This window comes from Bos mutus, chromosome 5 (assembly GCF_027580195.1).
Source record: "Bos mutus isolate GX-2022 chromosome 5, NWIPB_WYAK_1.1, whole genome shotgun sequence".
NCBI classification, from domain to species: domain Eukaryota; kingdom Metazoa; phylum Chordata; class Mammalia; order Artiodactyla; family Bovidae; genus Bos; species Bos mutus.
This window is the reverse complement of record NC_091621.1, coordinates 40753504-40776531: the sequence shown is the minus strand read 5'-3', so window position 1 is coordinate 40776531 and position 23028 is coordinate 40753504. Positions and strand designations below refer to the sequence as shown.

Sequence of the window (23028 nt, the reverse complement as noted above, 5' to 3'; positions counted from 1 at the left end):
TACCTGCTCTTATATTTCATATAAAAGAAAGCATATAGTATGTGACTTTTTTTGTGTCTTCTTTCACTTAGCATGTTTTGGAGTTTCACCCACATTGTAGCATGTATCACACTTAATTCCTTTTTTATAACTGGAGAAAGATTTTCGCTCTAATTTCCACAGTTGCTGAATCATTTTGTACTCCTGTCAGCAATGTACGTGGATTCCAATTTCTCCGTATCTTTGCTAAAACATGTTATTTTCTGAGTGTTTTTAATACCTAGTATGTGTAATGTAGTGTCTCCTTATGGTTTTTGATTCAGTTCAGTTCAGTTCAGTCACTCAGTCGTGTCCGACTCTTTGCAACCCCATGAATTGCAGCATGGGAGGCCTCCCTGTCCATCACCAACTCCCAGAGTTCACTCAGACTCACATCCATCGAGTCAGTGATGCCATCCAGCCATCTCATCCTCTGTCGTCCCCTTCTCCTCCTGCCCCCAATCCCTCCCAGCATCAGAGTCTTTTCCAATGAGTCAACTCTTCACATCAGGTGGCCAAAGTATTGCAGTTTCAGCTGTAGCATCAGTCCTTCCAAGGAACATCCAAGACTGATCTCCTTTAGAATGGACTGGTTGGATCTCCTTGCAGTCCAAGGGACTCTCAAGAGTCTTCTCCAACACCACAGTTCAAAAGCATCAATTCTTCAGCACTCAGCTTTCTTCACAGTCCAACTCTCACATCCATACATGACCACAGGAAAAACCATAGCCTTGACTAGATGGACTTTTGAAGATAAAGTGATGTCTCTGCTTTTCAATATGCTATCTAGGTTGGTCATAACTTTCCTTCCAAGGAGTAAGCATCTTTTAACTTCATGGCTGCAATCACCATCTACAGCGATTCTGGAGCCCCCCAAAATAAAGTCTGCCACTGTTTCCACTGTTTGCCCATCTATTTGCCATGAAGTGATGAGACCAGATGCCATGATCTTAGTTTTCTGAATGTTGAGCTTTAAGCCAACTTTTCACTCTTCTGTTTCACTTTCATCAAGAGACTCTTTAGTTCTTCTTTACCTTCTGCCATAAAGATGGTGTCATCTGCATATCTGAGGTTATTGATATTTCTCCTGGCAATCTTGATTCCAGCTTGTGCTTCTTCCAGCCCAGCATTTCTCATGATGTACTCTGCATAGAAGTTAAATAAACAGAGTGACAGTATACAGCCTTGACGTACTCCTTTTCCCATTTGAAACCAGTCTGTTGCTCCATGTCCAGGTCTAACTGTTGCTTCCTGACCTGCATATAGGTTTCTCAAGAAGAAGGTCAGGTGGTCTGGTATTCCCATCTCTTGAAGAATTTTCCACAGTTTATTGTGATCCACACAGTCAAAGGCTTTGGCATAGTCAATAGAGCAGAAATAGATGTTTTTCTGGAACTCTCTTGCTTTTCCCATGATCCAGCGGATGTTTGGCAATTTGATCTCTGGTTCCTCTGCCTTTTCTAAAACCAGCCTGAATATCTGGAAGTTCACGGTTCACATATTGCTGAAGCCTGACTTGGAGAATTTTGAGCATTACTTTACTAGTGTGTGAGATGAGTGCAATTGTGTGGTAGTTTGAGCATTCTTTGGCATTGCCTTTCTTTGGGATTGGAATGAAAATGGACCTTTTTCAGTCCTGTGGCCACTGCTGAGTTTTCCAGATTTGCTCGCATATTGAGTGCAGCACTTTCACAGCATCATCTTTCAGGATTTGAAATAGCTCAACTGGAATTCCATCACCTTCACTAGCTTTGTTCGTAGTGATGCTTCCTAAGTCCCACTTGACTTCACATTCCAGGATATCTGGCTCTAGGTGAGTGATCACACCATTGTGATTATCTGGGTCGTGAAGATCTTTTTTGTACAGTTCTTCTGGGTATTCTTTCCACCTCTTCTTAATATCTTTGGCTTCTGTTAGGTCCATGCCATTTCTGTCTTTTATCGAGCCCATCTGTGCATGAAATGTTCCCTTGGTATCTCTGATTTTCTTGAAGAGATCTCTAGTCTTTCCCATTCTGTTGTTTTCCTCTATTTCTTTGCATTGATTGCTGAGGAAGGCTTTCTTATCTCTCTTTGCTATTCTTTGGAACTCTGCATTCAGATGCTTATACCTTTCCTTTTCTCCTTTGCTTTTCACTTCTGTTCTTTTCACAGCTATTTGTAAGGCCTCCTCAGACAGCCATTTTGCTTTTTTGCATTTCTTTTCCACGGAGATGGTCTTGATCCCTGTCTCCTGTACAATGTCAGGAAACGCCGTCCATAGTTCATCAGGCACTCTATCAGATCTAGTCCCTTAAATCTATTTCTCACTTCCACTGTATAATCATAAGGGATTTGATTTAGGTCATACCTGAATGGTCTAGTGGTTTTCCCTACTTTCTTCAATTTAAATCTGATTTTGGCAATAAGGAGTTCATGGTCTGAGCCACAGTCAGCTCCTTGTCTTGTTTTTGCTGATTGTATAGAGCTTCTCCATCTTTGGCTGCAAAGAATATAATCAATCTGATTTTGGTGTTGACCATCTGGTGATGTCCATGTGTAGAGTCTTCTCTTGTGTTGTTGGAAGAGGGTGTTTGCTATGACCAGTGTGTTCTCTTGGCAGAACTCTATTAGCCTTTGCCCTGCTTCATTCCGTATTCCAAGGCCAAATTTGACTGTTAATCCAAGTATTTCTTGACTTCCCCCTTTTGTATTCCAGTCCCCTACAATGAAAAGGACATTTTTTGGGGGTATTAACTCTAGAAGTTCTTGTAGGTCTTCATAGAACCGTTCAACCTCAGCTTCTTCAGTGTTACTGGTCAGGGCGTAGACTTGGATTACTGTGATATTGAATTGTTTGCCTTGGAAATGAACAGAGATCATTCTGCCGTTTTTGAGATTGCATCCAATACTGCATTTCGGACTCTTTTGTTGACTATGATGGGTACTCCATTTCTTCTGAGGGATTCCTGCCCTCAGTAGTAGATATAATGGTCACCTGAGTTAAATTCACCCATTCCAGTTCATCTTAGTTTGCTGATTTCTAGAATTCAGTGTTCACTCTTGCCATCTGTTCGACCACTTCCAATTTGCCTTCATTCATGGACCTAACATTCCAGGTTTCTATGCAAAATTGCTCTTTACAGCATCGAAACTTGCTTCTATCACCAGTCCCATCCACAACTGGGTGTTGTTTTTGCTTTGGTTCCATCCCTTCATTCTTTCTGGTGTTATTTTTCCACTGATCTCCTGTAGCATATTGGGCACCTACTGACCTGGGGAGTTCATCTTTCAGTGTCCTATTTTTTGCCTTTTCATACTGTTTATGGGGTTCTCAAGGCAAGAATACTGAAGTGGTTTGCCATTCCCTTCTCCAGTGGACCACATTCTGTCAGACCTCTCCACCATTACCCATCCATCTTGGGTGGCCCCATACAGCATGGCTTAGTTTCATTGAGTTAGACAAGGCTGTTGTCCATGTGATCAGGTTGGCTAGTTGTCTGTGATTGTGGTTTCAGTCTGTCTGCCCTCTTATGCCCTCTCTCAATGCCTACTGTCTTACTTTTTCTCCATAGTTTGATGTAACTTATTAGATCACATTAAATAACTCTTCCCTGTATACCATCACATGAACCACTCTCTTGATCTGGTAGTTAGTGCGTGTGTTATTGTGTTTCTTTCTTTTTCCCTCCAATGACATTAAGATGTTTTAAGACAGTGACTTGAAACAGTGACTGTACTATATACTATTACAACTCTGAAGAATCTGGTATGGACCTTAATTATGCACCTACCAATGCCTATCTTGCCTGGCTTGGTTACACCATGTAGTTTTCTGATCAGTCCTGTTAGGGTATAAGCCTGCTCTATATTCTCAAGCTTTGCCCTTATACCAAGTCTGACTTTGGTGTTGCCCAAAGGATTTGCAACAAGTTAAATCCTATAGAGTAGTCACCTTCTCAGTCTTTGTTCTTTTTGGTCATGTCTCCACTATTAATATTGAATATTCATATATCTTCCTTGATGATGGGACCTTAATAGATTCAGTTTATATCTCAGGTCTTCCCACCAGGCTAATATGCAGCACAGATGGCTCAAATCTACTCATATTTAACAATGAAAGGAAACAGCATGCTGGAACAAAATAAATTTTGAGTCCCTTTATCTCTGCATCTGTCAAATCCTGTTCGACACAATCAACCCCACTGGTAGTTATACTAGCAAACCCAAAACAAAATAGTAAAAAGAAGTTGAGGCCACTATCAGCAAGAATATGAACTTTTCTGTGTCTGAACTCTATTAGCCTTTGCCCGGCTTCATTCCATATTCCAAGGCCTAATTTGCCTGTTACCCCAGTTGTTTCTTGACTTCCTACTTTTTCATTCCAGTCCCCTATAATGAAAAGGACAGCTTTTTGGGGTGTTAGTTCCAAAAGGTCTTCTAGGTGTTCATAGAAGTGTTCAATCAGCTTCTTCAGCATTACTGGTCAGGGCATAGACTTGGATTGCTGTGATATTAAATGGTTACCTTGGAAACGAACAGAGATCATCCTGTCGTTTTTGAGATTGCAGCCAAGTACTGCATTTTAGACTCTTTTGCTGACCATTAGCATTTCCCAAATGACTCATGATGCTGAGTACCTTTTAATGTGCTTATGGAAATTTGCATATCTTCTTTGGAAGAATATATAGAACCTTGCCCCTTTTCTCATATAGTATTTGTATTTTGTTGTCAAACTGTAAGTGTTCTTTCTGAACGCCGGTTTCTTAGCAGATATATGATTCACAAATATTCTGTATATTGTCTCATCATTTTGTTAATAGTATTCTTTGACGCACACATTTTTTTTTTAATTTACTTAGTTTTAATTGAAAGATAATTGCTTTACAATATTGTATTGATTTCTGCTATACATCAACATGAATCAGCCTCAGGCATACATATATCTACTCTCTCTGGGCTCTCCCTCCCACCCCATCTCACACCTCTAGGTTGTCACAGAGCACTGGTTTGAGCTCTCTGAGTCATACAGGAAATTCACACAGGTTATCTGTTTTACAGATGATAGTGTATATGTTTCCAAGCTACTCTCTCCATTCATCCCACCTTCTTCTTTCCCCTCCGTGTCCGTAATCTGTTCTGTATATCTGTGTCTCCATTATGGTGGTGGTGGTTCAGTCACTAAGTCATGTCCAACTCTTGCAACCCCATGGGCTGTAGCCTGCCAGGTCCTCTGTCCATAGGATTTCCCAGATAAGAATACCAAAGTGGGTTGCTGTTTCCTTCTCCAGGGGATCTTCCCGACCCAGGAATTGAATCCAAGTCTCCTGCATCACAGGTAGATTCTTTACCAACTGAGCTATGAGGGAATCCCGATTCAGTTCAGTTCAGTTGCTCAGTCATATCTGACTCTTTGCAACCCCATGGACTGCAGCACGCCAGGCTTCCCTGTCCATCACCAACTCCCTGAGCTTACTCAAACTCACATCCATTGAGTCGGTGATGCCATCCAACCATCTCATCCTCTGTCGTCCCCTTCTCTTCCTGCCTTCAATCATTCCCAGCATCAGGGTCTTTTCCAATGAGTCAGTTCTTCACAACAGGTGGCCAAAGTATTGCAGCTTCAGCTTTAGCATCAGTCCTTCCAATGAATGAATATTCAGGACTGATTTCCTTTAGGATGGACTGGTTAGATCTCCTTGTCATCCAAGGGACTCTCAAGAGTCTTCTCCAACACCACAGTTCAAAAGCATTAATTCTTTGATGCTCAGCTTTCTTTATAGTCCAACTCTCACATCCATACATGACTACTGGAAAAACCAAAACTTTGACTAGACGGACCTTTGTTGGCAAAGTAATGTCTCTGCTTTTTAATATGCTGTCTAGGCTGGTCATAACTTTTCTTCCAATCCCAATTGCTGCCCTGCAAATAGATTCCTCACTACCATCTTTCTAGATTCCATATATATATGCATTATGATTATTTTTCTCTTTTCGACTTACTTCACTCTGTATAATAGACTCTAGGTTCATCCAGCTCATTAGAACTGACTCAAATGTGTTCCTTTTTATGACTGAGTAATATTCCATTGTGTATATGTACCATAGCTTCTTTATCCATTCAGCTACTGATGGACATCTAGATTGCTTCCATGTCCTAGCTATTGTAAATAGGGCTGCAGTGCACATTGAGGTACATGTGACTTTTTCAGTTTTGGTTTCCTCAGGGTATATGCCCAGTAGTGAGATTGTTGGATCATATGGTAGTTATATTTCTAATTTTCAAAGACATCTCCATACTGTCTTCTGTAGGGGCTATATCAATTTACATGCCTACCAACAATACAAGAGAATTACCTTTTCTCCACACCCTCTTCAGTATTTATTGTTTGTAGATTTTTTCATGATGGCCATTCTGACTTGTGTGAGGTGGTTTTGATTTTCATTTCTCTAATATTGAGTGATATTGAACATCTTTTCATGTTTATTAGCCATCTGTATGCCTTTTTTTGAGAAATGTCTGTTTAGGTCTTCTACCACTTTTTGATTGGGTTGTTTGTTTTCCTGGTATTGAGTTGCATGAGCTACTTGTATATTTTAGTAGTTAATCCTTCGTCAGTTATTTCATTTGCTGTTATTTTCTCCCATTCTGAGGGTTGTCTTTTTACAATGTTTATGGTTTCCTTTGCTGTGATGTATACAAGTTTTTAATTTTGATGAGGTCAACTTTGTTTTTCTTCAGTCACTTATGCTTTTGGTAACATATCTTGGACTAGCCATTACCTAGTCCAAGATCATGAAAGATTATTCTTATATTTTACTCTAAGAGTTTTATGGTTTTAGCTTTTATATTGATAATTAGGTTACTTATCCATCTTGATTTAATATTTGAATATGGTTTGAGGATAGTGATCAGTTTCATTCTTTTGCATGTGGATATCCAGCACCATTGCATGTGGACTCAGCACGATTTGTTGTATAAACTCTTCTTCCTTTATTGAATGGGCTTGGTACCAATGTGAAATTGCAACAGATTTGGGTTTTTTTTTGGGGGGGGGAGGGCCTCTCAAATCTGTTCCATTGGTCTATAAGTTTATTTTTATGCCACTAACACAATGGTCTAATAACGAAAGCTTTGTAGTAAGTTTTGAAATCAAGAAGTATAAGTCCTCTAACTATGTTAATTTTTTTCAAGAATTTTTGGCTATTCAGGATTCCTTGCAGCTCCATATGAATTTGATGGTCATATTTTCCATTTCTGCAAAAAGAAAAGGTCATTGAAATTTTGATAGGAATTGCATTGAATCTGTAGATTGATTGGGTATTATTGACATCTTAATAATGCCAAGTCTTCCAATTTATGAACAGGGAATCTTTCCATTTATTTAGATCTTCTTTAACTTCTTTCTGCAATGTTTTGTGTTTTTAGTGTTCAACCCTTTCACTTCCTTAAGTTTATGGTTAGTGTTTTATTCTTTTGGATCCTTTTGTAAAAAACAAAATATTTCCCAATTTCTTTTTCAGATTGTTCATTTGTGGCTTATTGAAACACAAGCAATTTTTCTGTTTGCTTTTATGCCCTGAAACTTTGCTGAAAGTTCTTATTAGCTGCAGTAATTTTCATGTATTCTTTGTGATTTTCTATATATAAACTCATGTCTTTGCAGTTTTATTTATAATAGCCAAGATATGGAAGAAACCTGTGACTGTTTATAGGTGAATGGATAAAGAATATGTTGCACATATATAAATATGTACACACACACACACATATACATACTAAGACTGTAGTCACTCAGTCGTGTCCGACTCTTTGAGACCCCATGGACTGTAGGCCACCAGGCTCCTCTGTCCATGGAATTCTCCAGGCAAGAATACTGGAGTGGCTTGCCATTTCCTTCTCCAGGGGATCTTCCCGACCCAGGGATCAAACCTGGGTCTTCCACATCACAGGCAGATGCTTTACCTCTGAGCCACCAGGGAAGCTCAACATACACATACAGCGGAATACTATTCAGCCATTAAAAGGATGAAATCTTGCCATTTGCAACAACATGTATGGATCTGGAGACTATTATGCTAAATTCAGTAAGTCAGATAAAGACAAATATTTGATAATTTAATTTATGTGGAACCTATAAAATAAAGCAAATGAATAAACATAACAAAACAGAATCATAGATACAGAGAACAAAAAGGTGATTGCCAGAGGGCAGGGGATCAGGGATAAGTGAAATAGTTGAGGAATATTAAGAAGTACAAACTTCTAGTTGAAAATAAATGAGTCACAAACATAATATGATATTGCTTATATACGAAATCTAAGAAAAAAGGTACAAATGAACTTATTTACAAGGCAGAAATAAGAGTTACAATAGGGAGGCTCCTCCCCTCTGGCAGTCACTTTTTAACAAAAGGTGTATCTATGATTCTGTTTTGTTATGCTTTTTCATTTGCTTTGTTTTATAGATTCCACATAAATTAATCATAAAATATTTGTCTTTATCTGACTACTGAATTTTGCTTAATACTCTCTAGACCCATCCATGTTGTTACAAATAGCAAGATTTCATCCTTTTTAATGGCTGAATAGTATTCCTCTGTGTGTGTGTGTGTGTGTGTGTGTGTGTGTGTGTGTGTGTAGAAAGCAAATTTATGCTTACCAGGGGGTAAGTGGGGGATGAATTGGGAGATTCATCCCAATATATAGAGAGGACTCTCTCTCTCTCTCTCTCTCTCTCTCTATATATATATAATAGATAGTAAGGATCTACTGTATATATAGCACAGGGACCTCTATCCAATACACTGTAATGACCTAAAGGGGGAAAAAGAGTGAATATGTATATAATGTATCACTGAGTCACTTTGCTGTATACCTGAAACTAACACAACAGATTGACAATACTTCAATAGAATTTTTTAAAATATAATAGAATTGGGAAGTCAACAAAAAATAAAAAACAAAAAACAAAATAAATGAGTCACAGGAATTAAATGTACAGCACTGAGAATGTTGTCAATAACAATGTAATCACTTTGCATGGTGACAGAGGGTAACTAGATTTGTTGTGACCATTTGGTAATGTATAAAAAAATTGAACCATGTTGTACACCAGGAACTAACAGTATTATAAGTCAGTTATGATTCAAAAACAAATAATCAAATAAACAAACAAACTCATAGAAAAAGAAATCAGATTTATGGTTCCCAGAAGTGGAGATTGGGGGATAGGGGGTTGGATGAAGGTATAAGCTTCTAGATATAGGATCAATAAATACTAGGGATATAATATACAACAAGATTAATATAATTGACTGTTATATGGTATAGTTTAAACTTGTTAAAAGTGTAAATTCTAATAATCATCATCAAAAGGAAAAATATTTTTTCTCTTAACGTTGGTATGTATGAGATAATGGATGCTAACTAAACTTATTATTGGAATCATTTCATGATGTATGTAAGTCAAATTATTATATCCTAAAAAAAAAATTATTATATCCTAAACTTATACAGTGCTTGTCAATTATATCTCAATAAAACTATAAGAAAAAGTTCTGGTTAGAGAATTCAGGCCATAAAATGATGTAAAAGGCATCCAAATTAGAAAGGAAAGGAAGAATGATTCATTACAAATGACATGATTTTATATATAGAATATTGAATCATCCTTGCCTTCCTGGGATAAATCCCACTTGACCATGGTGTGTGATCCTTTTAATGTATTGTTGAATACAGTTTGCTATTATTTTGTTGAGGATTTTTCCATTTATGTCCATCAGTGACATTTATCTGTAATTTTCTTTTTTTTTTTTTCTGGTGTCTTTCTCTGATTTTGGCATCAGGGGTTGCTAATCTAGAATAAGTTCAAAAGTATTCTTTCCTCTTCATCTGTTTTATTTGTTTTGTTTTGTTGTAAATAGTTTGTAGAGAATAGGCATTAACTCTTCTTTAAATATTCGGTAGAATTCACCAGTAAAGCTAATTGGTTCTGGACTTTCGTTTATGTGAATTTTTTTTCTGATTCAATTTCACTACTGGTAATTGGTCTGTTAATATTTTTAATTTCTTCATGATTCATTACTGGTAGAATGTATGTTTCTAGGAATATACTCATTGTTTTCTAAGTTGATTTGCATTGTCGTATTAATTTTAGGTGTACAGCAAAGTGAATCAGTTATATATATACATATATTCATGCTTTTTAGATTCTTTTCCCATATATGTCATTATAGAATATTGAGTAGAGCTCCCTGTGCTACACAGTAGGCCCTTATTAGTTATCTATTTTATACATAGTAGTGTATATTGATCCTCATCTCCCAATTTATCCACCCCCCCCCAAAACCCTGGTAACTATAAGTTTGTTTTCTACATCTGATTTTTATTTCTATTTTGTAAATAAATTCATGTGTATGCTTTAAAAAAATCCACATATAAATGCCATCATATTATATTTGTCTTTGTCTACTGTTCTTCACTTAATATGACAATCTCTGGGTCCATCTATGTTGATGAAAATGGCCTTATTTTATTCTTTTATGGCTGAGTAATATTTCATTGTATATATGTACTACATCTTCTTTATTCATTCCTCTGTTGATGGACATTTAGGTTGCTTCTATGTCCTGGCTATTGTAAATAATGCTGCAGTGAACACTGTGGTACATATATCTTTTTGAATTATGGTTTTCTCCAGATATTTATGCCCAGGAGTAGGATTGTTGGATTATACGATAGCTCTATTTTTACTTTTTAAGGAACTTCTGTGTTGTTTTCCATAGTTGCTGTACCAGCTCACGTTTCCACCAAGTGTAGAAGAGTTTTCTTTTCTCCATACCCTGTCCAACACGTATTGTTTTTATAGATTTTTTGATGATAGCCATTGTGATCAGTGTGAGGTGACATCTCAATTGTAGTTTGATTTGCATTTCTCTAATGATCAGTGATACTGAGGATCTTTTCATGTGCTTTTTAACTGTCTATATTTCTTTTTTGGAAAAATGTCTATTTAGATCTTTTGTCCATTTTTTGATTGGATTGATTTTCTGACATAAGCTGCATGAGATGTTTATTTATTTTGGAAATTAAACTCTTGTTGTAGATATTTCTTCATTTGCAAATATTTTCTCCAATTCTGGGGTTGTCTTTTTGTTTGGTTTATGGTTTTCTTTGCTGTGCAGAAGCCTTTAATTTTAACTAGGTTTCATTTTTTTATTTTCGTTTTTATTTTCATTACTCTATGAGGTGATATTACCGTGATTTATATCAAAGAGTGTTCTGCCTCTGTTTTACTCTAAGAATTTTAGTGTCTGGCCTTACATTTAGGTATCTGATCCATTTTGAGTTTATTTTTGTGTATGGTATTGGAGGATGTTCTAATTTCATTCTTTTACATGTAACTGTCTGAATTTCCTGGATTGTTGAGGAGGCTGTCCTTTCTCCATTATCTATTCTTGCCATTGGTGATTTGATAGGTAATTTGATAGGGATTATACTGAATCTGTAGATTTATTTTGACAATATTGATTCTTCTAATCCAATAACATGACATATTTTTCCATTTGTTTGTATTATCTTCAGTTTCTTTTATGAGCATCTTACAGTTTTCAGAGTATAGGTCTTTTGTCTCCTTAGGTAGATTTATTCTTAGGTATTTTTCATTGTTGATGCAGTGGTAAATGGGACTTAATTTCTCTTTCTGACATATTTTGTTTTTAGTATATAGGAATGCAAGTGATTTCTGTGCATTAATTTTATATGCTGCAACTTTACTGCATTCATTGATGAGATCTTACAGTTCTCTGGTAACATTTTTAGGATTTTCTGAGAGGCCTCCCAGGGTGGCACAATGGTAAAGAATCTGCCTGCCTATGCAGGAGATGCAAGAGACATGTCTGAGTTGGGAAGTCTCCTGGAATAGGAAATGGAAACCTACTCCAGTATTCTTGCCTGAAAAAAATTCCATAGGCAGAGGAGCCTGATGGGCTACAGTCCATGGGGTTGCAAAGGGTCAGACACAACTGAGCAAATGAGCACGACCATGTCATCTGCAAACTGACAGTTTTACGTCTTCTTTTCCAATTGTGTATCTTTTATTTCTTTTTCCTCTCTGATTGTTGTGGCTAGGACTTCCAGTACTATGTTGAATAAAAGTGTCATTAATGGAGGTACTTGCCTTTTTTCCTGAATTCTATGCTTTCTGGACCTAAATGTCTGTTTTCTTTCCCAGGTTAGGAACATTTCCAGTTATTAGCACTTCAAAATAACTTCTCTGCCCCTTTGTCTCCCTGTTCTTCTGGAATCCCAGTGATGTGAATATAAGTATGCTTGATGTTCCTAAACTGTAATTTTTTAATTCATCTCTCTTTTTTCTCTTCTTCTTACATGATTTCTACTACTCTGCCTTATAGTTTGCTTGTTCATTTCTTTGTTTCATCTAAACTACTGTTGATTCTTCCTAGTGTGTTTTTTATTTTAGTTATTGTATTCTTTGGTTCTGTTTGGTTCCTCTTTATATTTTCCAACTCTGTTAAACTTCTCACTGTGGTTATTCATTCTTCTCCCAAGTTTGTTCAGCATCTTTATGATTAAGTCCCCTATTTAAGAATAAGTTCCATTTCAAGAGTGTGTTCATAAGTCCAACAAAGTTAGCCTAGGTATCCAACTAACACAATTGGCTATATAGTACTATACTATAATAGGTTTATAATATTTTTGCACAAATAATACATAAAAATTAACACAAGAAATAAAATATTTGTAATCTAATAGTACAGTACCTTGCAAAGTACCATAGTACCTTTCTCCAAAGAAGACATCAGATGGCCAATAAATGCATGAAAATATATTCAATATCACTAGTTATTAAAGAAATGCAAATCAAAACTACAATGAGATGTCATCTCAAACCAGTCAAAATGGCCATCATCAAAAAATCTACAAACAATAAATGCTGGAGAGATTGTGGAGAAAAGGGAACCCTCTTACACTGTTGGTGGGAATATAAATTGATACAGCCACTATATAGATTCTTTAAAAAACTAAAAACAGAACTACCATATGATCCAGTGATCCCACTCCTTGGCATATATCCAGAGAAAATCATGGTTTGAAAGTATACCTATGCCCTGATGTTCATTGCAGTGCTGTTTCCAATAGCTGAGGTTTGGAAGCAACCTAAATGTCCATTGATAGATGAGGGGATAAAGAAAATATGGTTTGTATATACAGTGTAATATTAATCAGCCTAAAAGGGGATTAAATAATGCCATTTTCAGCAACTTGGATGGACCTAGAGATTATCATAATCCTTGAGGTAAGTCAGACAAAGAAACACAAATATGTGATATCACTTACATGCAGAATCTAAAAAACAAAAAATCATGTAAGTGAACTTGTTTACAAAACAGGAACAGACTCTCAGACTTAGAGAACAAACTTATAGTTACCAAGGGGAAAGGGTTGAGGGGAGGGGTAGATTGGGAGTTTGGGACTGACATGTACCCACTGCTATATTTAAACTAGATGATGAACAAGGACCTACTGTATAGCACTGGGGATGTTGCTCAATATTGTGTAATACTGTAGATGGGAAAATTATTTGAAAAAGAATACATAAATGTGTATGTATAACTGAATCACCTTAAGAGACAGCTGCTCCCCCGCGTTTATTACATTATTCACAGTAGCCAAGATATTGCAGCAAACTTAGTGTCTATTGATGGGCAAATAATTAAAGAAATATATAACAGACTATTACTCAGTCGTCAAAAAGAAGAAATCCGTATTTGACATAGTTGGACTTAGAAGGCAGTATGTTAAATGAAATGAATGAGAAGGAGAAAGACCGTGAATAATCTCACTTATATGTGGAATCTTAAAAGCTTAACTCATACCAGGTTCAGTGCACGATGCTGGATGCTTGGGGCTCTTGGGAAAAGGGGATGGTATGGGGAGGGAGGAGGAGGAGGGTTCAGGATGGGAGCACGTGTATACCTGAAATTTTTTTAATTTTAAAAAAAAAAAAAAAAAAAAAAAAGCTTAACTCATAGAAATAAAAAGTAGATGGTACTTAGCAGGGGCTTAAGGGTTGGGGAAATGAGTTGATTTTGATCAAAGGATGCAAACTTATAAGTAAATTCAAAGGATTTAATGTACAGCATGGTGGTTATAATTAACAACACTGTATTGTATACTTGAATGTTAGGATAGTAGGTCTTAAGTTTTATCACCACAAAGAAAAGGTAATTTCATGAGGGGATCTGTTAACTGATGTTATTGTGGTAATCACTTTGCAACATATGTATGTATGTATATATATACATACATACACACTTATATGTGTGTGTGTGAAATAAACATGTTGTACACCTTAAAGTTACATATATTCTGTCAAATACATCTCAGTAATACTGAGGATGAGGGGAGTTTTGTCCAGTAAGTCTAAAGTCTTAGGTGCCTTAGGGACAGTTTCTGTCAATTTAAGTTTTCTTTTATGGCCCATGATTTCATATTTCTTTTGTGTGCATCATGATTTTTTGTTGAAAACTGGACATTTTAATATCATAATATTATAACCCTGAAAATTAGATTTTTACTCTTTTCTATTTTTTATATCTGAAGGTTGTAGTCAACTATTGTTCAATAAATTTTCCAATTTATTTTTGCAAAAGCAGTTCAGTGTTGTGTGTGCTCAGTGAAGTATCTTTTCCTCAAGCTTGTGTTCAACAAGTACTTTGCCAGAGATTTTTTTGAATGCTAAAAGGTAAAAATTTTAAAACACCATCCTCCTCTAGTTTTTGAAGATTCACTCCATGCTAAAGCACTCATTTAGTATTTTCCCAGATAGATTGTTAACAATTCTTAGACTTCTCTCCCACTTGCAGTGAAACTAGGGATCAGCCAGAGGTGAAAGCATAAGATCGACTCTGGTCTTCTCTGAACATGAGTGCTACTGGACATGCATATGGCTTTTAAAATTCCCTAGTATACACAGCCAGTTTTGAATGCTCTAATTTAATTTCCCAAAGAAACTCTCTTTCTAGATTTTCTTCTCAGTCTGTTGATGGTCTGTTGTATGTTTTAATCATAATCTTTTGCCCCAGGCAGCTACAGATTTCTCATTACTCTTACAACGTTTTCAAGCAGTATGGGCCACGTTTGAACCCTGTGTGATTTCATGTGAAACAGAGACAGAGCACCTTGAATAGGTCCTTCAGGTAGTTCTCAGACAAGTTAAAATACACTGTGAGTGAGTTATGGCTCCCTCCAGACCTCAGACCATGGTTCCACTCTAGGCCAACTTCAGGCTGGCCACTGGACCTAGGAGTTAGGCAAGGGTAAATAAAAATGCCACAAAGCTTTCCTCCTGTTTTTAAGTTGCCTTTTTCTTGGTTCAGTGTTTACTTGGTTGCTGTGCACCTTTGATTATTTCCCAGAGTACCAACAAAGTTAGTCCTGACAGCTTCTGCTTGGTTTTGTTGTTTCTGTAGAAGAAGAGCTTGGCACTCCACACTCTGTCATTTTGCTGTTCCTTTTTTTATTTCTAGACTAGATTTCTCTAAATGGCCTTGGGGAACCACAGCACTATCACTGAATTCATTCTCCTTGGACTGTCTGCAGACCCTCATGTCCAGGCGTTATCCTTTGTGTTCTTCCTAGCAATTTACCTCCTGACTCTGCTGGGTAACCTGACAATGATGCTGGTGATCAGAACCGATTCTCACCTCCACACTCCCATGTACTTCTTCCTGAGTCACCTTTCTTTCCTAGATTTTTGCTTCTCTTCTGCCACAGTACCCAAGATGCTGGAAATTCTCCTGTCTCAGAAGAAAACAGTCTCTGTGGAGGCCTGTCTAGCTCAAGTCTTCTTTGTGTTTGACTTGGGGGGCACTGAAGCCTGTCTGCTCTCAGTTATGGCCTATGATCGCTACGCTGCCATCTGCCACCCTCTGCTCTATGGCAAGAAGATGAGCAACCAGCTCTGTAAAGGTCTGGTGTTAGGTTCCTGGAGCCTGGGTTTTCTGGACGCATTCATCAACATCCTTCTAGCTATGGATTTTGACTTCTGTAGGGATCAGTTTATCCCCTACTACAGCTGTGAGCTGCCCTCTCTCTTTCCCCTTTCCTGCTCTGATGTCTCCACCAGTTTCACTATTCTGCTCTGCTCTAGTCTCCTGCATGGGCTGGGAACCTGTTTCCTAATCATACTGTCTTACACTCTCATTGTTTCTACCATCCTAAATATCCGCTCCTCTTCATATAGAAGCAAGGCCTTCTCCACCTGCTCTTCCCACCTCACTGCAGTGCTCCTATTTTATTGTTCAGCTTTCCTTCGCCATATAGTGCCAACCTTGGGCTCTCCACAGGAGTTGATCTTCTCTGTACAATACAGTGTGATCACTCCCTTAATGAATCCCCTTATCTATAGCCTGAAGAACAATGAGGTGAAAGCAGCTATGAAAAGGACCTTTAGAAAATATCTCCATTGCTAGTGACCAAAGACAGAAGGTGATGAAGGGTTATCTTACTATACCAGGATATCTTGTTAGTTAACAATATAGTAACTTCCTGATTATTCCAATATTGGATCTGAGAAAAGCATCTTAAAATTCATAAAGGTATTTGGAGTACAGCCCATAGGCTTGTACTAATCTTAGGACCTGGCTTCACCCACCAGTGGCTGAGCAACAGCATGAAGTCTTCTTGACCCTGACTTCATCCACCAGTAAACCAGCACTAGCCCCACCTGGGATTAGTGGGATTGACAGTCACCCACCTCATGACTAGTCCTGCCAACCGGTAGGACAAACTAGTCCTACTAACCAGTTACTGGCAGCCTCCACACAAGACAGGGCCTAGAAAACAACCAAACCAGAGACCAGTCAAGCCTACCAGACCTCCCACATAGTCAGCCTACCACAACAGAAGGACCCATTCAGCACTCATAGTGGGGAACTGTAAGGTATACAGCTTGGATGAGGAGAGGGTAGCACACTACTGCATGCATAGGATATCTCCTACAAAAGGCCACTTTTCCAGAGTTTGGAAATGCAACCAAAATACCAGATACACAAAAATACAAATAGCAACTTAGGCAAAATGAAGTGACAGTTTCAAACAAAGAAAAAAGATAAAACCCCAGGAAAAGGACTAAATGAAATAAGGATAGGCAATTTACCCAAGAAAGGATTCAGGGTAGCGATCATAAAGATGATCAAAGAGCTTGGGAGAAGAATGGATGCTCAGAGTGATAAGTTTGGTGTTTTTAACAAAGAATTAGAAAATACAAAGAAAAATCAGAGATGAAGAGTCCAATAACTGAAAAAGAAAGAATCCAATAACTGAAATGAGAAGTACACAAGAAAGAATCAGTGGTAGGCTGAATGATAGAGAAATGGATCAATGAGTAGTAAGACAGAATAGTGGAAATCAATGATGCCATCAGAAAAGAATGAAAAACAAAAGAATGAAAAGAAATGGGGACTGTTTAAGAGACCTCTGATACAATATCAAATATATTATCATTCACATCAAATGAGTCCCAGAATGTGAAGACAGAAAGAAATGGTCTGAGAACATATTTGAAGACATAATAGCTAAGAACTTCCCTAACTTGGGAAAGGAAACAACCAAATCCAAGAAGCCCAATGAGTCCTATGCAGGGATAAACCAAAGAAGAAAACCCCAAGACACATAGTATTAAAATGACAAAAGTAAAGATACAGAGAGAATATTAAAAGCAGCAATGGGACAGCAACAAATAATACACAAGGGAATCCACATGAGGCTATGAGCTGAATTTTGAGCAGAAACTCTACAGACCAGAAAGGAGTGGAATGATTTATTTAAAGTGATAAAAGGGAAAAATGTATAACTAAGAATGCTCTACACAGTAAGGCCCTCATTCAGATTTGATGGAGAGATCTAAAGCTTTACTGAGTAGCAAAGCTAAAACAGTACAGTTTCACCAAACTGGGCTTACAAATAAAGATAAAGGTGAAAATAAAAAGGCCAAGTGCAGGGGTCCAGCCTCGGCTGATCCAGGGAGGTCAAAGTGGGGACAGCGTCAGCGAGGATCAGGATACAATAGCTTCAATTAGATATTAATTAAAGATATAAAGAGTAATAGAATGAGGATAGCTCAGTAGGAAAATTCAGTGGAGAAAAGAGGCTGAGTAGCTTGGTTTACGCGGGAGACCAATAAAACTTCAAGACAAGAAGTTTGCACCACTTACGTAGGCCGCAGGCGTCCTTCCATTCTCCCGAAGGAGAGGAGACACTGAGGCCTCCCCGGTCGGATCTTAGAAGCCCAGGCATAATTAGTAAGCATGGTGGGTTCCGCACTCCCGATGGAGACTCAGCCAGAGTGAGAGAGAGAGCGACATGGGGAGACCAGTCTTTCGAGGAACTGATCCCAATTCTTTATTTTCCATGGTCTACTTTTATACACTGAGATGTTATGCAAAAGTCATGTGGGGTCAGCAGTCCTGACTTTTATCAAAGTCAGGTGCTTCATACAAATGTATACAGAGGTCTTAGGGGTGTTACATCATCTTCTGGCCAGGGGGGCCTGCTGACAATTTATGACCCTCTCCTTGTGACAGCGGTCAGTCAACCAGAACACTTATTTCTCCAGGGGTGATTATTCTTAAAACAGACGCCACCCAAATAAAGTTACATTCCTATAGGGTGACGGTGTAGTGGGTTTTAGTTAAGGAAAGAATTTACTTAGCCTAAGGTCTAACGTGATTAATATCAAAGGTTAATACTTATTTCTTCTATATATTCATTAATGTGTATAAGGGCAGGAGATGTGGAGACTTAGCAACAAACATTGGCTCAACAAATGAAAAACCCTTCACCAATACAATTTCTAATCAGCCCACTATACTTATAGTTTTCTAACTTTTCTAAGTAACCTGTTTTTAGAAGGTTTAAAGCATCTCGTGCTTCTCACGGTTGGGAGGCTGTGAGCAATCACATGTGGCCGGACGAGCCTGTCAGGCAGGCCAGAGAACCTTCAGAGGAGTTTGTAGGTTAAAACACTCTTGTCACGCCCAGGAGTTTTTATTAACTGGAGCTCTAAGTTAACTCCTTCTCTGAAAGAGGTGGTGGGGGACAGCCCCCCGTGAAGTCAGAGGTGTAGGTGAGAGCACAAAGTAGTAAAGTAGGCAGGCTCTGGTAATGGGGGTAGATGCTCGAGGATTTCCAGGGGGACTCCTGAGGCTCATTCCCGCTTTTGCATATGTTGAGCCTCCTTCCTCATGACCTTTGCCGTGGGCGGAGTGCCTCACTCTGGCCCCCAACAGCCAAGCTTAAAAATATGAAAATTATGAAATGGGAAAGCTCTTCAGTAAAGGCAAACATATAGTAAAGGTAAAGAACATTGGTAAAAGCAAGCATATAGTAAAGATAGGAAATCATTTCATACATAAAACTAGTAGGAAGATTAAAAAACTTAAAAAAAAATTTTTTTTAAGTAGTAGAATCATCTATATCCAGAATAAGCAGTTAATGGATACACTATCATGAGAACGCTGGGCTGGAAGAAGCACAAGCAGGAATCAAGATTGCCAGGAGAAATATCAATAAACTCAGATATGCAGATGACACCCCCTTATGGCAGAAAGTGAAGAGGAACTCAAAAGCCTCTTGATGAAAGTGAAAGAGGAGAGTGAAAAAGTTGGCTTAAAGCTCAACATTCAGAAAATGAAGAACATGGCATCTGGTCCCACTACTTCATGGGTAATAGAGGGGGAAACAGTGTCAGACTTTATTTTGGGGGGCTCCAAAATCACTGCAGATGGTGACTGCAGCCATGAAATTAAAGACGCTTACTCCTTGGAAGGAAAGTTATGACCAACCTAGACAGCATATTAAAAAGCAGAGACATTACTTTGCCAACAAAGGTCAGTCTAGTCAAGGCTGTGGTTTTTCCAGTAGTCATGTATGGATGTGAGAGTTGGACTATAAAGAAAGCTGAGCGCCGAAGAATTGATGCTTTTGAACTGTGGTGTTGGAGAAGACTCTTGAGAGTCCCTTGGACTGCAAGGAGATCCAACCAGTCGATTCTAAATGAGATCAGTCCTGGGTGTTCTTTGGAAGGAATGATGCTAAAGCCAAAACTCCAGTACTTTGGCCACCTCATGTGAAGAGTTGAGTCATTGGAAAAGACTCTGATGCTGGGAGGGATTGGGGGCAGGAGGAAAAGGGGACGACAGAGGATGAGATGGCTGGATGGCATCACCAACTCGATGGACGTGAGTTTGAGTGAACTCTGGGAGTTGGTGATGGACAGGGAGGCCTGGCACGCTGCAATTCATGGGGTCGCAAAGAGTTGGACACGACTGAGTGAACTGAATTGAACTGAACTGAAATATAAAATATGATATCAAAATAGTAATGATGAGGGTAAGAGAGTATACACACAGGGTTTTTAATGCATTTGAAAGTAAGAGATCAACAACTTAAAAATATATATGTGTGTGTGTGTGTGTGTGTGTGTGTGTGTATACACTTATCCCTCATGTATAAAACAAAAAGCTATACTAGATTCATACACACAAAAGAAAACAGAATCAAATACAGTCTTCAAATCATAAGAAAAAAAAAAAAAAAAAAACAGATCCACAAAACAACCTCCAAACAATAAAAAAGAGCAACAAGAATATACATATCTATAATTACTTTATTTTTTAATATAAATTTATTTATTTTAATTGGAGGCTAATTACTTTACAATATTGTATTGGTTTTGCCATACATCAACATGAATCCGCCACGGGTGTACATGTGTTCCCCATCCTGAACTCCCCTCCCACCTCCCTCCCCATACCATCCCTCTGGGTCATCCCAGTGTACCAGCCCCGAGCAGCCTGTATCATGCATTGAACCTGGACTGACGATTCGTTTCTTATATGACATTATACATGTTTCAATGCCATTCCCCCAAACCATCCCACCCTCGCCCTCTCCCAGAGTCCAAAAGACTGTTTTATACATCTGTGTCTCTTTTGCTGTCTCGCATACAGGGTTATCATTACCGTCTTTCTAAATTCCATATATATGCATTAGTATACTATATTGGTGTTTTTCTTTCTGGCTTACTTCACTGTGTATAATAGGCTCCAGTTTCATCCACCTCATTAGAACTGATTCAAATGTATTCTTTTTAATGGCTGAGTAATACTCCATTGTATATATGTACCACAGCTTGCTTATCAATTCGTCTACTGATGGACATCTAGGTTTCTTCCATGTCCTGGCTATTATAAACAGTGCTGCGATGAACATTGGGGTACACGTGTCTCTTTCAATTCTGGTTTCCTCGGTGTGTATGCCCAGCAGTGGGATTGCTGGGTGGTATGGCAGTTCTATTTCCAGTTTTTTAAGGAATCTCCACACTGTTCTCCATAGTGGCTGTACTAGTTTACATTCCCACCAACAGTGTAAGAGGGTTCCCTTTTCTCCACACCCTCTCCAGCACTTATTTCTTGTAGACTTTTTGGATAGCAGCCATTCTGACTGGCATGAAATGGTACCTCATTGTGGTTTTGATTTGCATTTCTCTGATAATGAGTGATGGTGAGCATCTTTTCATGTGTTTGTTAGCCATCTGAAGTGATGAACATAGATGCAAAACTCCTTAACAAAATTCTAGCAAACAGAATCCAACAACATATTAAAAAGATTATACATCATGACCAAATGGGCTTTATCCCAGGGATACAAGGATTCTTCAATATAATTACTTTAAATACAATAAATACTCCAGTTAAAAGACAGAGTGGTTTAATGGATACAAAAATAAGACATGTATATATGCCATCTACAAGACACTCACTTCATATCTAAAGACTAAGAAAGACTTAAAGTGAAGGAATAGAAAAATGTATTCCATGTAAATGGAAATCAAAAGAAAGCCAAAGTAGCAATACATGTATCAGACAAAATATACTTTAAAAAGAAGACTGTTACATGAGACAATGAAGGACACTACATAATGATCAAGGGATAAATATAAGATATAACTAATGTAAATATATATGTACCAACATCAGTTCAGTTCAGTCACTCAGTCATGTCTGACTCTGTGACCCCATGGACTGCAGCACTTCAGGCTTCCCTGTCCATCACCAAATCCCAGAACTTGCCAAAATTCATGCCCATCAAGTTTGTGATGCCATCGAACCCTCTCATCCTCTGTCATCACCTTCTCCTTCTGCCTTCAATCTTTCCCAGCATCAGAGTCTTTTCAAATGAGTCTACTTCTTTGCATCAGGTGGCCAAAGTATTGGAGCTTCAGCTTCTGCATCAGTCCTTTCAATGAATATTCAGGACTGATTTCCTTTAGGATTGACTGGTCTGATCTCCTTGCTGTCCAAGGGACTTTCAAGAGTCTTCTCCAACACCACGGTTCAAAAGCACCAATTCTTCGGCTCCCAACACAGGAACACCTAAATACATAAAGCAAATATTAACAGACACAAAGGGAGAAATTGACAGCAACACAAGAGTAGTAGGGGACTTAACCCCCCACTTATATCAATGGTATATTGATGTAATCATTTCTCAATGTATGCATACTGAAGCATCACATTATATACCTTAAATATACAAAAAAAATGTTTGTCAATCTTACTTCAGTAAAGCTGTGGAAAATTATTAATTTAGGGGAAAATGCAATGTAGTTTTCAGGATAGGATTAAGAAGCAGAAAATAAGAACATAAGTGGAAACAACTGATTAAATCTGAATGAAGTCTGTTATATAATTAATAATATATTTCTAATGTAGACTTACTAGTTTTAAAAATTTATTATGGTTATATAGGAATTTAGTATTAGGAGGAGGGTGAATAGTTTATAGGAAATCTTGTTTTATTAGAAATTGTTAAGTTGAAGCTATTACAAGATAAAAAGAATTTACTTTTTTACATATTAAAAAAGAAAATTATCTCATAAAGCCTGAAAAGTAATTTGATAAAATTTAACAGCCATTTTCACGATAAATCTCCCAGCAAAA

At 37.9% G+C, this 23028-nt stretch overlaps 1 protein-coding gene across 1 annotated transcript; it reads left to right on the top strand.

The window, feature by feature from the left end:
- The first annotated feature begins 15567 nt into the window (after positions 1 to 15567).
- LOC102267905 (olfactory receptor 8S1) lies at positions 15568 to 16497 on the top strand. Its single transcript, XM_005905479.1, has one exon. The coding sequence runs from the start codon at positions 15568 to 15570 to the stop codon at positions 16495 to 16497; it is 930 nt and encodes a 309-aa protein (XP_005905541.1).
- The last annotated feature ends 6531 nt before the right edge of the window (positions 16498 to 23028 follow it).